The following is a 16,842-nucleotide window of genomic DNA, read 5'->3' on the forward strand; positions in this document are numbered from 1 at the left end:
TCAATGAAGTCGGAGACCCCGGATCTTTCAAAATAAATAAATTTGGCAGTAAATCCCATCCTTTGTCTCTCGTCTCGCAGCGTGAAATGCAAACGAGCGTGGCAGACCACACTGTACGCCCACCCGGTCACCCGGTAAACCGCCGACCTGACTCGCCCCCGAAACGCCGCCGCGGAACCGCAAATCACCACCACCCCTCGAAACGATTTCAAATTTCCAACCCCGGTAACCGGCCCCGCACGCTCCCCTCCGCCCACGCCGTTCCAAATAAAACTCCGCTCACCCACGCCCCCCCACTCCCCACAGATCCGCGCCTCCACTCCCCCCTCTCCCCCCCTCCTCCCCCCTCCAAAACCTCGCCGGAACCCTACCCCTCCCCCGCCGCCGCCATGAGGGAGATCCTCCACATCCAGGGCGGCCAGTGCGGCAACCAGATCGGGGCCAAGTTCTGGGAGGTGATCTGCGACGAGCACGGCATCGACCAGACCGGCAAGTACGCCGGCGACTCCGACCTCCAGCTCGAGCGCATCAACGTCTACTACAACGAGGCCAGCGGCGGCCGCTTCGTGCCCCGCGCCGTCCTCATGGACCTCGAGCCGGGCACCATGGACTCCCTCCGCTCGGGGCCCTACGGCCAGATCTTCCGCCCCGACAACTTCGTCTTCGGCCAGTCCGGCGCCGGCAACAACTGGGCCAAGGGCCACTACACCGAGGGCGCCGAGCTCATCGACTCCGTCCTCGACGTCGTCCGCAAGGAGGCCGAGAACTGCGACTGCCTGCAAGGTATACCCTCCTCCGCCTGGATCTGGACCTTTTCCTTCTTCCCGAAATGGATCTCGTGTGGTTTTGGGGCGTGTAGATCTGCTGCCCTTCTTCCGTGTTAAAGCGATCTGTTAGAATGCTATTACGATTACTGGCTTCTCGCCTCGTAGATCTGGCCTTTTGCCCCCTTTGCGCAGGAGGTTGTTCGCGTGGTTCTGAACCTGTAGATCTGGCTTCCAGTACTCATACGATCAGGGTTGACTGTTCATTCTGCTTCTCTACTTGACGAGGGGGTGCATTTGGATGGTTTATGTGGTTCTAACCACGGAGATCATCGAATAGTAGAATGGATGCGGTAGATATCTGCTACTTTGCTGTGATCAGCTGCATTATGTTGGTCTTTGGCGTGTATGATAGATCCATTGCATTCAAGTTGTTATTTGCGTGTATGAGGTCCAGTGCATTCCTCTGGTTGCATAATTATCTGCGAATTCTATGTTTATTTCTAAGCAGTAGCTGTCCACTCTCTACTACTCTGCTGAGTAAATTACAGTAAATTCTCAAAGAAGATTAAAGCATCAGTAGAGTAGCATGTGTGATGTTGATTTCTCAAGCACCAGTGTGCCTGCTTAGTGATGTGTGTGGATCATAGCATCAGTAGAGTAGCATGTGTGATGTTCATTTCTCAAGCACCAGCGTGCCTGCTTAGTGATGTGTGTGGATCATAGCATCAGTAGAGCAGCATGTCTGATGCTGATTTCTTGAGCACCAGTGTGCCTGCTTAGTGATGTATGTGGATCAAAGCATCAGTAGAGTAGCATGTCTAATGCTGTTTTCTCGAGCACCAGTGTCCCTGCTTAGTGATGTGTGTGGATCAAAGCATCGGTAGAGTAGCATGCGTGATGTTGATTTCTCAAGCACCTGTGCTTATGAGTCTGCTTGATGTGCTCATTATGTTCCAGTTTTCTCTATGTGTGTGGATTGCTGAACATTACAGAACATAACACTACTCTAGTTATTGGGTTGCCTATTTATTCAAGTGCACACTGAAATGAGAACCGAAATAACCTATGATTCTCATCTATCACAGGATTCCAAGTCTGCCACTCTCTGGGAGGAGGAACTGGTTCTGGTATGGGTACACTGCTCATCTCCAAGATCAGGGAGGAGTACCCAGATAGGATGATGTTGACATTCTCAGTCTTTCCATCACCAAAGGTGTCCGACACTGTGGTGGAACCTTACAATGCTACACTTTCTGTACACCAACTTGTTGAGAACGCTGATGAGTGCATGGTACTTGACAATGAGGCTCTCTATGACATCTGCTTCCGCACTCTGAAGCTTGCTACACCCACATGTAAGTTTGAATGTGCTGTGATTAGTCTTCTGTGCTTAATTCCCATGATCTTGTCCCAGTAATTACAAATACAACATAGAGCTCTACAGTTATCACCAATCAAGACTCCATGATACTAATCTACAGTCATCTCTATACAACTTTGTTCTTGTTTTCTGTTGGTTATATGGGTGTCACATGTATTCCACTATGGTTTTGATACTTACATGAATTATCTATTTCATATGTAGTACTTGTGCCCGTATGATCTGGTGATCTAAAAGACTGAAATGAATATTGGCATTCTTCGTGCTATTACACATTGTTACTCTCATTTCTATCTGGCATCTGTATATTCATTCTTCTCACTCTGTTGCTTCATTCCTTTTTCAGTTGGTGATCTGAACCATCTTATATCTGCAACTATGAGTGGTGTCACTTGCTGCCTCCGCTTCCCCGGTCAGCTGAACTCCGACCTCCGGAAACTCGCAGTCAACTTGATCCCGTTCCCTCGCCTCCATTTCTTCATGGTTGGCTTCGCACCACTGACCTCGAGGGGTTCTCAGCAGTACCGTGCCCTCACTGTTCCTGAGTTGACCCAGCAGATGTGGGACTCAAAGAACATGATGTGTGCTGCTGACCCGCGTCACGGCCGGTACCTCACAGCCTCTGCCATGTTCCGTGGGAAGATGAGCACAAAGGAAGTTGATGAGCAGATGCTGAACGTCCAGAACAAGAACTCGTCATACTTTGTTGAGTGGATACCCAACAATGTGAAGTCAAGCGTGTGTGACATCCCTCCCACAGGCCTGTCAATGTCGTCCACCTTTGTTGGCAACTCCACCTCCATCCAGGAGATGTTCCGCCGTGTGAGCGAGCAGTTCACTGCCATGTTCAGGAGGAAGGCTTTCTTGCACTGGTACACCGGTGAGGGCATGGATGAGATGGAGTTCACCGAGGCCGAGAGCAACATGAACGATCTGGTCGCTGAGTACCAGCAGTACCAGGATGCCACAGCCGACGAAGAGGAAGAGTATGACGAGGAGGAGGAAGAGGAGGCTGCCTAAGCCACCAGACCTCATACGGTCGTCCTGCTGTCTGCTAGATATGCCTTGTGTTTACTATTGCTGTCGATTTGGTGGTGCTTGTGGTGCGGATAGATCTTTAGGTGGTTGATAACACTTATAGATGCTTTTGCTGCTTCGGCGAATCGATATTTTTTGAACTGTTTTTTGGATGCTGATGGTGGTTTTATGCGAATTGTGATATTAGCGTAACTGTGGGCGGACTTGATACTCGTAAATTCGGTAACTATATTTTGTGTCTGTTTACTGTGCGTTTTCGCTCACGATTTCTGAAATTTGGTCTATTGTTGCTCCAACATTTTGAAAAGTTGATTGTATGTTCGGTCATCCCAATGTTGTTTCACTGGAAAACTCCCTTGGCTACACCAAAAGATATCGTGAAAATAAACTATGTGTCGCTCTGGCATTGAACCCCAAGGTTTCAGCCTCACTGGCTATTCATCCCAGCCAGTGAACTTTTGGGAGATTTTTCCGCATGGTCATAGCAGTTTAGTCAGTTTGGGGCCCTCTTTGGTTCAATGGAATTTACAAGAATTTTGGGCCTGTTCGGTGGATTAGAACCATAAGAATCTACCCCTTTACCTACATACAATTACTCTCTTCGTTCTGAATTACTTGTCACAAGTACGGATGTATCTAGATATATATCCATTTCTGCGATGAATAATTCGGAACGGAGGGAGTAGAAGGCAATAGGACATTTGTTTTGTTTCACGATTACTATTACAAGCACTTATCCTTCAGAAAAGTGTAGCGGTTTTTCTCGTGCTGCAAGTGCAACCACACAACTTTTATATACTCCCTCCGTTTCATAATGTAGTGCGTACAGATTTTTAAAAAAATCCAAACTTTGTAAACTTTGACTTTTTGTGTATGTGTGTAGCTCACTTCAACAGATTGCTACTCACCAGGGTTTAAGCCTCGGTGCTTCAATTTTTTTTTGACTTATTATTTCAGAATTTCCGACGATGCACGTTCAGTGTTAGGAGGCGTTTTCGTCGAGCACAAGGCGTCTATGATGACTTCGTCAACCTCAAGATAATATGCCAACTCGGTCTCTCCAAAGTGCTCATAGGTGTAGGGTGTACGTGTGTGCATTTGTAGGAGTGAATGTACGCACGTATATATGAGCGCTTGCATTTGTACTGCGCTAAAAAAACATATTCCATCCTGAAACTTCACAAAAGAAATGTATTGTTTCATAATTTTTAAAACTAAAAATGATGCTTTCGAATTTTTCGTTTTGATGTGACCTCTTGCAGCAATTTTTGTATTGTTTCTGCCTTTTTGTAATCTGTAAATGGAAGAGAAGGTTTTAAGGGGAAGTCATTCTTTTCCTTTTGGGTTTAACAATGCACTGCTGCTTTTGTATACTCGGGTTTAGGCACAATAGCGGTTTAGCAGTAAAACAGAGTGGTTCCTTAGAAATGGGCAGCGCTTTGTCTCGTGGGCGCGACTATGTCTCACGTCATGCGAGACGGAGGCAGAGCTCGCCTGAATGACCACGCGAATAGGCTGGCCCAGAGCGCGGAAGGTCACTGCCTCATTTTTTTTGTTTCTCACAATTTTGTTTTCGTTTTTGATTTATTTTTTAAAACACACACACACACACACACACACACACACACACACACACACTTTACATAATGTTTTGAAAAAGCTTAACCTGCATTTAAAAATGTTAAATGTTTTATACAAAAAATGTTGACCATGCAACCGAAAAATGTATACAATGTGGGTGAAAAAAGTTGATCATGTAACTGCAAAATGTTAATCAATAGTTTAGAAAACGTTTAAAAAAGTATTTCATGTGAATTTAGCATTTGGAATATGTTAAATGTCTATGCAAAAATGTTGATAATGTATAAAAAATTATATCTTGTATTTTAAAATTTTTTAATCAAGCATTTGAAAAGTGTTAAATGTGTATAGAAAAAAATGCCAAGCACGTATTAAAAAAAGTTAATCATGCATTTAAAAATGTTAAAGGTGCATACAAAAAATATTGACCATTTATTAAAAAATGTTGATGTTATATTTGAAAACATTAGCAAAGCATTTCAAAAATATAATTCAATATGTATATAAAATGTTGACCATGTATTAAAAACATAGTTAATCTTGTATTTGAATGAAGTCAAATGTGTATTAAAACTGTATTAAATATATATAATGTACAATGTCTGTAAAAAAGTAGACATGAAAACATAAGTTCTGAAAAAAAAGTTAACTGTGTATATAAAAAATGTTAACTACTTGTTTAAGAAATGTTTCAGCTGAATATGAAAAATGTTAAATTTTATTGAAAAAAGTTAACATGTTTTGAACAAAAAAGAAATTGAAAATGACGCAAAACAATAAAAATGAAGAATGTCCAATACAAAGAAAAATGAATAGAAAATAGAGAAAATCAATAAAGAAAAAAAAGGAGAACAAACAATACCGAATAAAACAAAGAAAGAAATATAAGAAATCCAAATAAATAAATAAATAAAGATGCAAAAGAAAAAGACCAATGAAAAACGAGAAAGAAAACAAAAAATCAAAGAAAAATCCAAAAGATGAGGAAAGCCGAGAAAGAAACAAAGAAAGCCAATGAAATGGCAAAAATAAAACAGAAAAACTAGAAAAAGTGAAGAAACAAAGAAAAAAACAAAAAACAACTAAAACCCAAGAAAACAAAAAAAAACAAGTGAAAAAACCCCAAAAAAACTCAACAAAAAGGTAAACAGAAAAAAAACTTAAAAAACGAAAAGAAGGAAAAACCCGAAAAAGAATAAACCAAAAAAATAACTGTAGCGATTCGAGTGAACAAGAAAAGCCAGCGATCAGAGGAAACGTGAAAAGCCAGCGAACAAAATGCATACAGAATCGGGCTGGTCCAAATACGAGGGAGACCAACGCGAGTGATCCTTCCATCTCACGTTGAGCGAGAAATAGCTGCTTCCGTGTTGTCTCGCCCGCAGCGAGAAATAGCTCAGACATTTCAAAAATATTAGTGGCATTTAAAAAATTATACTCTGTAAAACACGGTGTCTGTAATTTTTGAAACAAATTTTTTTAGCACTGAAAAAAATTATTACATTTAGAAAAATGTTCACATGTTTGAAAATAATGTTTATACAATATAAAAATGTTTGTAAAATTTAAAAAATGTTAACATGTATTAAATATGTTTATATCAATGTTTATCCACATAAATTTAAAGAAAAGTTCATCACGTATTTTTTCTAACAACGTTCAAGGTTTATCTGAAATATGGTTCACATGTATTAAAAAATGTTGACGTGTAGTTGAAAAATGTTTAACATTTATTAAAAAAATCAAACATGTATTTGAAAGAATGTTCATCATTTATTGGAAAAATGCTCAACATGTATCAAAAAAATATGCAATGTGTACACAGGAATATACAAAATTTATTTAAAAAGTAGACATGCAATTTAAAAAATAAGAAAAAATCATATAAAAACCGTAATGAGAAAACACAGAAGAAAAAACTTTGTAATTAAGAACCTTCCAGGAATCGCTTCACCAGGCCGGTCCATTCATTCAATGCAGCGGCTCGCGCCAGGGGCGAGATCGAGCTAAGGAGCTGGCGCTCACAGCCGCCGAATCGTGGGCCGGCCCATGTAGCGACCACGTTCAGTCGCTCGCTAAACTCGCCCCACCTGGTCCCTCGCTCGATCGAGAGCCTCGAGGGCTGTTCGTACGGTCGCGGTTGACCAGGACTGGTCAACCGTTGACTTTAGAAAAAGATGAAAAATTAAAACGAAAATATCACCAAAAAAAGGAAAAATCGAGATTCAAAAAATTTCAAAGATTTGGAAACCTTCATCCATTTTTTTAAATCATAAAATTTGGAAAAATTTCACAGAAATTACAAAAAGCTCATCAAATTGGAAAAGGGTTCATCAATTTTGAAATAAGTTCGCTGAATTTAAAAAAAGTCCATCAATTTTGAAATACAGTTCATCGATTTTGAAAAATAGTTCATCCATTTTGAAAAAAAGTCCATCGATTTTTTAAAAAGTTCATCGATTTTTAAAAAAAGTTCATGGATTGTGAAAAGAGTCCATCGATTTTGAAAAAGAGTTCATCGATTTAGAAAAAAGCTCATCGATTTAGAAAATAGTTCATCGATCTTGAAAAACAGTTCATCGATTGTGAAAGAAAGTTCACTGATTTTGAAAAATAGTTCTTTCAAATTAGCAAAAGAAATATGAAACCGTTCCAAAAAGAAGAAAAAAGAAAAAAAGGCATAACAAAACCATTTCAAATAACAAGGAAAAAGAAATAGGAAAAAGGAATCGTTTTCAGAAGAAAATGTGAAGAAGCAGTAGTTTGGGCAAGTAATATGAGTTAGTGAGGTGGTTAGTGCATGAAGTGAACGACCGTGAGGTTGCGGGATTGATTTCCATCCAAAGCGCACCTTTTTTCCTCCCGCCGGTTTGCGGAAACAGCTATAACCGGTGCCTGCAACACTAAATAGAAAATGCCAAACCCTCGAATGTAAACATTTCTTAGAGGGCTACAATGAGAATTGAAGCAAAATAAGAGAGGCCCATACAGAAAATGGAAGCCTGGTGTAAAGTTTAAGAGAAGCCCGAGACTAGCTGATAACATTCCGACTTCACACACAAAAAAGAAGAAGTTCGTAACATTCATTCGTCCCTCTGTCTCGAATTGAACAGTGTAATAGTTGAGTCTTGCAGAACGGATTGTTGTGTTTCTCAATAGTAAAGAATGGTATTGTTGGTGAATTGTTGATAGCTTGTTTTTGGCGAAATAAGTAGAGCTCACAGACCTGATTCCCGCACGTCGATGAAAGGTCTCATGCCTTGCGCATGTATGCTTTGATTTTTTTTTTGCTTAAATGCAAGAGGCTGTTTTTTCCACGTAGTAAGTACCGAGTGAGTATACCACATGACACATCCAAAGCGCATCTTTTTTCCTCCCGCCGGTTTGCGGAAACAGCTATAACCAGCGCCTGCAACACTAAATAGAAAATGCCAAACCCTCGAATGTAAACATTTCTTAGAGGGCTACAATGAGAATTGAAGCAAAATAAGAGAGGCCCATACAGAAAATGGAAGCCTGGTGTAAAGTTTAAGAGAAGCCCGAGACCAGCTGATAACATTCCGACTTCACACACAAAAAAGAAGAAGTTCGTAAGATTCATTCGTCCCTCTGTCTCGAATTGAACAGTGTAATAATTGAGTCCTGCAGAACGGATTGTTGTGTTTCTCAATAGAAAAGAATGGTATTGTTGGTGAATTGTTGATAGCTTGTTTTCGGCGAAATAAGTATAGCTCACAGACCTGATTCTCGCACGCCGATGAAAGGTCTCATGCCTTGCGCATGTATGCTTTGATTTTTTTTTTGTGCTTAAATGCAAGAGGCTTTTTTTTTCCACGTAGTAAGTACCAAGTGAGTATACCACATGACACATGTGATGAGCAATCCAAACAATTAAATAAAAAGTACCGAGTGAGTATGGATATCAAGGAAACTAACGATAAAATATATCACGAACCAACCTGTGGTTGGATAGTTAGAGGGATAGTGATATCCCCAGCCCACCAGGGGTCAAGTTAAAAGTACCGAGTGAGTATGGATGTCAAGGAAACTAACGATAAAATATATCACGAACCAACATGTGGTTGGATAGTTAGAGGGACAATGGTATCCCCAGCCCACCAGGGGTCAAGTTCTCGTGCTTACGACAACGACGAGGCGCCTACGTTGACTTCGTAAATTACAAGATGATATGCCGCTCAGTCTTTCGAAAGCATTCATAGAAGTAGGATGTGCGCATGTGCATTTATAAAGGTGGGTACATGCGTGTATGCATGATCGTTTGCGTTTGTATTGTGTTAAAAAACATAAAATATATCGTCATGATCATGCAAGAAAAGACGATTGACGCACAAGCACGCGGATCATCGTCGGGACAGACAGGAGGGCACGCACTTCGGTTCGGGCTGGTTTCTCCCTTTTCCACGCGCTTTGTAGAAGACGGTGCCACCATACGTACACGATTGGCCGTTGCTTTCTTGTCCAAAACTAGCCGTCACATTACGCTGTTGCTGCTGGAGACCCCGCAGACCTGCACGAGTGCAGCTGCAGCTACGCTGGATTAGCAAGTTTTTTTTTTTGCGAGGTGGATCAGCAAGTTAGGCTCTCGAAGGACCATGGAAATTGAAGCCCGGCCCGCGTAGGCCACCGAGCGGATCTATGGGCCGATCTTCTTGAAAGCAACACGTGCCCGGCCCTGTTTTGACTATGCTGCATTTTAAACGGTGCTAAAGGAGGTGTACAAAAACATAATAAAAAAAAGGAGGTGTACAAAAATGATGCATGCTTGTAGTCGTTTTTTGTTTGCGGGTAATGCTTGTAGTCCTTGTTTCCTTTTCGACGGCGACGCGCCTTTCAATCGGGAAGCAGATCTGCGCTTGACTGTTTCACTTGGTTAGCTTCCAATCCCTTAAAAAAAAAACTTACTTACCGGAATGGACGGTACGGGTCCACGTGGACTCCCACACGCATGCTGCCGCCTTGGAATCAGGGATTACAGCATCTTCAGCCGCGTCCTTAATAAGGTCCTCAAACGATTTTTTCGTCGCCGGCGTCGAAAAATCGTCCCGGTCGCGCTTTCACAGGCTTTTTTTCGCCGGCTTGGGTTGAAATTGACGCCGGCGGACCCAGACCGAACCTGACACGCTGAGGACACTTGGGAGGGCCGGCCGAAACGTTTTTGGCGTGAAAATCGGCGGACCCTCTTTGGCAGCGACTCGGCTCTTCTCGCCACTTCGTCGTCCTCATCGCCTCGGTTCCCGCGACGGAATCAATGTCAAAGCTGCCGCGCCGGTCAGCATCCTTCATTGATGCCTCACGGGCAGCGCAGTGAAGACGGGACGACGCGGGTCCCTCGCCCGCCACGCGTACACACGGCGGCCACGCGTACGCGCAGCGCCTCCGCCTATATAAGCCGCCCCCAGCGCGCCGGTGACGTACAGACTCTCCACCGCCGACGTCGTCGTTCCTCGACACCCCCCTTCCTCCCTCTCTTCTCGTCGTTTCCATTTCAACCATAGCCGAGCGCTTTTCAAGCGATGGGGCGGCGACGAACGGCTTCGGCCGCCGCCACCTTCACGAGGACGAAACTTGGCTCCTTTATGAGGCCGAGTACCCGATCCCGCCGGACATGCGGGTGCCCGGGGCGTGGAGGATCAGCGCCGGCGGGGTCCCGGTGCCACCGCCGTTTATCCGGGCGGCGCGGCGTGGAAGATCGTGTGTATCCGCGCCAATCTGCCGTAGGCGCCGAGGGAAGGTCCGCGGTACGTCCCGCTGTGGGAGCCCTACTTTCGTCGCCGCCACGCCGAGCAGTTCGAGGCCACCAACGGCGTCGTGCCCTCCGGAAGGCTCAACTCCGAAGGCCGCCGCCGATGGTGGGGCGTGCCCGGCCGCACGCTGGAGGTCGTCCTCGAGTACATCGAGGGCGGCAACACGCCCAGGCTAGAGTACCCCGCTCCCTCGTCCTTCTCCCGCCGACGTGGGAGCTCATGGACGCCGAGGCGCATGGATCCGGGGGCGTCCACCTCCTCGTCCGGCCGCTCGTCCGGCTCTCCCTGCCTTCGCCCCGTCAAGCCGAAGCCCCAGGACACGCCGGTCAGCCCGCGCACCCGCAGCTCCGGCGTCGGCATCGCCGACTCCTCCCCCACCTCTGGCCGCCTCGTCCTCATCAGGCCGAAGGTGGAGCCCGACCTCCCCGTGGAGTACGAGGCCATTGCCCAGCGCGGCCTCTCTGACGAGGCCGCCCTAAAGTGGGCGCGGGACGACTACCTCCACGACGAGATGGTCCGGCAACGCCGAGCCCTGGAGAAGATAGCCGCCCGCAAGCGTGGGCGCAAGGACGAGAACTGTGTGGTGGTCCTCGACAGTGGCGACGACGAGGACGCCCCCGGACCGTCCAACCCTCCGCGCCAACCAGGGGAGGGGTGCAGCAGGGACGACGGCCGCGGAGGAGGCGATGGCGACGACGGCGGCGGCGGCGGCGACGGCGACTACATGTAGTTCTACAGGCTCCTCGGCATGTAAAGCTTCAAGGGCGGCGGGCGGCGAGGAACAGCGAGGGCGACGGCGGGCCTAGTAGCGTTTCTTTTCTTCTTTTGTAAAATATTCTAAATATATATAAACTCGTCGAAGTTTGGTTGAATTTGCTCCTTGTTTGTGCCGGATTTTAGTTTAAAAAAAACGTGGGTGTCGTGACTGGGGAGCATCACGCTCCCAGCATGCGGTTTGCGCCGGTGCGTTCCCAGGGGACGATTTTTAGCACATCCTGAGGGGCCAACGATTGGAGATGCTTTTAGGCCTCCTTTAGTTCATAGGATAGTAATCTTATAGGAATAGAAAAATCATAGAAAATAAGATGATATGCATCTCTATTTCTATAGAGAAATAGATGTCATTTGATGCATAGGATTTGAATTTTTTCATTGAGTCTTAGCTAATGTTTTTTCCTTTAAAATTTAAAGAATTGATTTCTATCCTATATAAAAATAGGAATCAATTCCAACAAACCAAAAGGCTTTTAAAAAAAATTCTTTTGCAAATTCTATTTTATAGAAATACTATGAAATTCCTACAAACCAAATGAGGCCTTAACGGTTTGTCTAGAGCTTACGGGTGACAAGTCGAGAGGGTTTGTTTACAGAGGTCGATGCACTACTAACGGCGTACGTACTATTACTAGTCGCGTGAAATCAGCCGTTCGCGACAGATCATATCAACGGAAGCGACCGGTCGGTCGTATCAACTCAAGATCGTAGTACTGTAGTAGGTTGATCTGCGCTGCGCTAGCTAGCCAGCTTCACCGTTCCAATATTCTCCTCCTTTTCTCTCAAAAGGCGATGGCGACTGCGCCACGAACCGCGAGCACGCCGGCCGCCGGGAGCCTCGGAAGTCGCACGTCGCTCTCGCGGGGGACGGACGGGCTGCGAATACTTGCTTGGTAGTACATGCCAAAAGTAGGAGCACCTTGCTACCAATTCTCGGTGGACGATGGTGAGCGGGCGGTCGATCGTCCGAGAGACAGAAGCAAACCGGGAATTCGGCCGACGGTGAAAGGCGGGAGGGAATTGAGGGGCGTGCACCGTACGTACGTACACGGCCCATGATACCGGGCCGTGCGGTGAAGGGCCGTCGTGGGCTTGGTGACTGTTTGCTGATTGTATGGATAGACCATCGCGCTTGTCTTGCTTCCATTTCTTGGCCACTCTTCTGGGCGGTGCAAAAGGAAACACAACTCGGTCGATCGACAAGTATTTCTCTTTAGGGAAAAAGGTGCTACCTTTTATTAACTAGTCCGCGGCCAATTCAGCCGCAATAACGTCACAAATACAATCAGAGAAAAAAGAAACAAAAATCTTACCCATATTATTCAGGTAGCCAACTCTAGCTAGATTGTGCGTCGCAGTATTAGCAGAGCGTCTAGCCCAACACACATTAAACTCATCCAGCGCATGCCGAGTAGCTCTTTGATCTCCTCAACGAGAGGGTTGTGCCGTGATCTGTCCAGCTCATTATTCTTCAAAGCATCTATCGTCCCAGGAAGTCAGACTCCCCGATGACCCTGCGTGCTCCAAACTCTAAAGCAAGGTGGATGCCTCTCCGACAAGCCAATAGCTCCGGGTGCTCCGGACCGACAATGGAAGGAAAAAAAATGGCATGTTCCTCCAATGAACACACCATGATGATCGCGCACGACCGCTCCTCCACCCCCAGATCCATCGACCTTCGTCGTCTCCCCGTCGATGTTCACCTTGAGCCATCCTTGGACACGTGGTCTGCCAAGACTCCGTGGGCTTCCCTCCCTGTGTGTTGACCGGTGGTGCGTGTGCATTAGCCCAATCCTCCAGCAGTCTCTAGACACGTTCGACCAAAGAACGAGCATCCTCAACAGCCTTTCCATCTCTTGTAGCATTCCTTGCAAGCCACATGTGATATAACATCATAATCATGACACTCTTGTCAGCCTCGCAAGCCGAACCAAACCAGTCTAGTAACCACCTCTTGAGCGATTCTTGTGACGAGACGAAATTTCGTGGAGTGAACACGTCGTCTCCTCTCTCTCCTTAGTCCTCATTGATCAATGCCCAACAGTGTGCAACAAACGGACAGGACCAAAACCTGTGCAGTATAGTTTCTTCTCTTTCACAAACGCCAGACTACAGACTGTTTTAATCTCCAAGAGCAAGTTTGCTTTTTCAATTTATTTTCTCTGTATTTGAATGATCTAGTCATATAGCGAGCGTTACTATTTGAAACGAATTAGATTCCGTTTGATTAATGATGACTTACAATTTGTTAGGTTTTGTTACTGAATCTTCATCAGGTCTACTAGAATTAGGACGCATGATTCGGGTCTTGCAAAGCGTAAGACAAAAGAAAGACTGGAAGTCGAGGCCCAATATCTAACGAATGCCCTCAATAGGTATTTGGGGAGACACTCCCAACCTGAAATTCAAAAATTTGATGTGGCTAGTTTACTGCTTTGCTTTCCCTTTACCTTTTTTAGCATTAGTACTTGAAATATGCCTAAATATATAATTTGGTGAGGTACAAATATAATGAACTTGAAATTATATAATAAAGTGAGTGTATACTTTACACATATTAGTTGTTCTATTATGTGAATTGTTCGGAATTTTGGCCCACATTTTGGATTTCGCCCGGGGCCGAATTTCTAGAGACGGCCCTGCTTCATGTAGTAGATGATTAGTTATCTCAATCTCAACACATCAGTGTAGTGGAAGCATCTGTAATCATAATATCGTTCAAACCATTGGTGATTACAAAGGAAGATATTTTTCACACCGCCCACATAAGCCATGCAAACAAAGAACCAATATGTCCTTAAAATTGAGCAAAAGTACAAATTTTTGCTAATGACGTGGGCTAGAGCCGGGGGTGTGGATGAACGAACGATCACCATGCATGGGCCTCATCCATCTTTTCCAACTCAGGCATTGCCAGGATTTCAGGTCGGGGTGGTCCAATTTATATAAAAAAATGTTTACACCATCAATACAACAAACAAACATACTAGCAGAGGCCAAAGATATTTAGCCGAGGGGGTCAATGCCCCCCCCCCCCCCCTTATGTTTGAATGAAGTAATGAAGAATTTTTATGAGAGGGCTTAGATGGAAAAAATTAGCCTTTTGCCGCCCCACCTTTCAAAATTGTAGAATTGTAGACAAAATATTGCAACAATTCTACAATAAATTTTTTAATTTTTAGTTATTCATCTCAATTTATCAAAATGTTAACGCATTGTAATCAAAAGAACACGTTTCATAAATAATTTGCTTAAATGTTTTAAGAAAAAGTTCACCGCGCATATGTAAATGTTGACGCAATGTAATGTTTTCGACCGTGCATTTTTTTAAACAATCATACTATTCTAAAAAATGTTCGTGACATTTCAAAATGTTCACGTTTCAGGAAATGTTTGTGACATTAAAAAAATGTGAAAGGGTTTCCATAATTTCAAAAAATTATTTGGTACCATTCAAAAACGTTATGACATTTAAAAAAAGTTCACGCACTTCAAACATATGTTGCTGCATTTTTAGAAAATGTCTATTAATGTAAAAAATTATGTTTGTGTAACTTTTAGAAAAAAATCAAGGTGTAAAATTGATCAACATGTATTCATAAAAATGTTGAAACATGTACTTTTTAAAAATTGATCATCATGTATTTAAATAATGTTTGTCATGTATAAAAAAATGTTCCGCGGCGATTTAAAAAAATCTTCATCACGATTTTTTTCACTCATGTATTCGAAAGTGTTGAACATGTATTTGAAAAAATAGTTAAAATTTTATTAAAAATTGTTGAAACACTATTAAAAAAAGAGAAAAGTATATTTTCCGTCTCTCAACTCTTGGCGAAGTCTATATTTAGTCCCTTAACTATAAAACCGGACAATTTGCAACCCCAACTCTTAAAACCGGACAAACTAAGTCCCTCTCCCGATTGCAAGTGGTTTTGGGATGACATGGCGTGGTTTTGACCGGGTCTGTGCAATCCCCGATGGGTCTTCTTCCTTCTTGTTCTAACTCAGCTCGGCATTTCGTCAGCAGTTGGAGTGCGTGGAGCAGCATGAGGAGGACGTGGGTGTGGAAGCCTTCGGCGATACAAACACATTTGAACCGTGCAGAGCTCGCCTGCGTGAGGACGACGGCGGCAACACATGTTGCTGGAGCGGGAGCTCATGGCCATGCTTGCACTGCCACGCCTCGGCTTGCCGGCCACCGTCCGTCGGCTGCATGCGCCACTGCGAGCCAGCGCTCGAGCTGCAGCACCACTGTCGTGTGTCGTCTGCCCCGCGTTGCTGCGAAGTTGCTCGTCGACATCCCATCCGCGCCATGACCAAGCTCGCCGTGCCGAGACATCGTTGGCCCTGCTGGCCGTCGCCACCGCATCCGTCCCTTGTCCAAGCTCGCTGTGCCGAACGGTCCTCGGCCCTACTGGCCACGCCGATGCGTGTAGGGAAGCCAGAGGCGTGGGAGGAGACCCAGATGGGTGATGTTCGGGAGAGCAGCATGCCAGCATGGCCATGCGAGCGCATGCACCACACATGTTCGATGTTTTGTCTCAATGGAGTTCACATGACCGCTGCGTGTGTTTTCGTTTTCTTTTCTTTGTATCTAAAAGCTTTGCCACGTGTCATGGTAAAAACCACGTTGAGTCAGCATGGATACTGCTTGAAGGACAAAACTTATCCGGTTTCAAAAGTTAGGGGTGCAAGTTATCCGGTTTCGTAATTGAGGGACCAAATTTAGACTTTGCCAAAAGTTAAGGGATAAAAAGTATACTTTTCTCTTAAAAAAAGGTTCATCATGTATCTAAAAAATGTTCAACGTGTATCAGAAAAATATAGTGTGTATACATTAAATGTACGAAGTGTATCCAAATAAGTCCACATGTACTTAAAAAATACACAAAATAAAAAAGCCAAAAATCTGATGAAATCCATAAAGAAAAACACAGTGAAAGAAAAAAAAACACTTGGAACCATTCTTAAATCGGTAGAAGGTTTCATGAACTGGTATTTCGAACCTTCCGGGAACTGCTTCCCTAGGCTCCCATGTTCAGAGACCCCCAAATGTAAACATTCCAGAGAGGCTACAATGAGAAATCAAATGGAAAAAAGAGAGGTAGCCACTGCGTTGATCCGTATGTGGTCGCTACTCACTCCGACGGAGGCCAGGGAGCGTTTGGTTACTGGATCTATCCGATGGGAGATGGTAGTACGGGATATATTCAACCGGTTTGGATGACGGTCATGTAATAGGATAGACAATTAGTTTCCTTTCCTTGTTTATGCGTTGTGGCGCTTTTGATCACTTGTTTTAGGCTATGTGTGAGCTTTTCTTTACCTTTTTGTGGCGTTAAGACCTTTGTCGAACTATTTGTTTATTTAATAAGGTATGACCGTATGCATCGTTTTGATGCAGAGGCCGGAGAGTCCCCTTTCCAAAAAGAAAAAAAAACTAGATATTAGTGTGGCCCACATAGAAAATGGAAGGCCGATGTAAAGTTAACAGAAGCCCAAGACCAGCTGATAACATTCTTTGGTCCCTCCG

At 44.4% G+C, this 16,842-nt stretch overlaps 1 protein-coding gene across 1 annotated transcript; it reads left to right on the forward strand.

Annotated features, from left to right (window-relative positions):
- The first annotated feature begins 309 nt into the window (after positions 1-309).
- On the forward strand, positions 310-3,432 carry LOC123132419 (tubulin beta-3 chain-like). The gene is made up of 3 exons (XM_044552211.1): positions 310-783; positions 1,853-2,122; positions 2,495-3,432. Exons 1-3 carry the CDS (start codon positions 390-392, stop codon positions 3,166-3,168), a joined length of 1,338 nt encoding a protein of 445 aa, XP_044408146.1. The 5' UTR covers positions 310-389; the 3' UTR covers positions 3,169-3,432.
- The last annotated feature ends 13,410 nt before the right edge of the window (positions 3,433-16,842 follow it).

Source organism: Triticum aestivum, chromosome 6A (assembly GCF_018294505.1).
Source record: "Triticum aestivum cultivar Chinese Spring chromosome 6A, IWGSC CS RefSeq v2.1, whole genome shotgun sequence".
Taxonomy (NCBI): domain Eukaryota; kingdom Viridiplantae; phylum Streptophyta; class Magnoliopsida; order Poales; family Poaceae; genus Triticum; species Triticum aestivum.

What these genes read in the sequence shown, in the direction of transcription:
- LOC123132419 (XM_044552211.1), top strand. Translation starts at nt 390, where the DNA reads ATGAGGGAGATCCTCCACATCCAGGGCGGCCAGTGCGGCAACCAGATC. An exon ending in GAACTGCGACTGCCTGCAAG is followed by an intron (nt 784 to 1,852) that starts GTATACCCTCCT and finishes CATCTATCACAG; the next exon opens with GATTCCAAGTCTGCCACTCT. An exon ending in GAAGCTTGCTACACCCACAT is followed by an intron (nt 2,123 to 2,494) that starts GTAAGTTTGAAT and finishes TTCCTTTTTCAG; the next exon opens with TTGGTGATCTGAACCATCTT.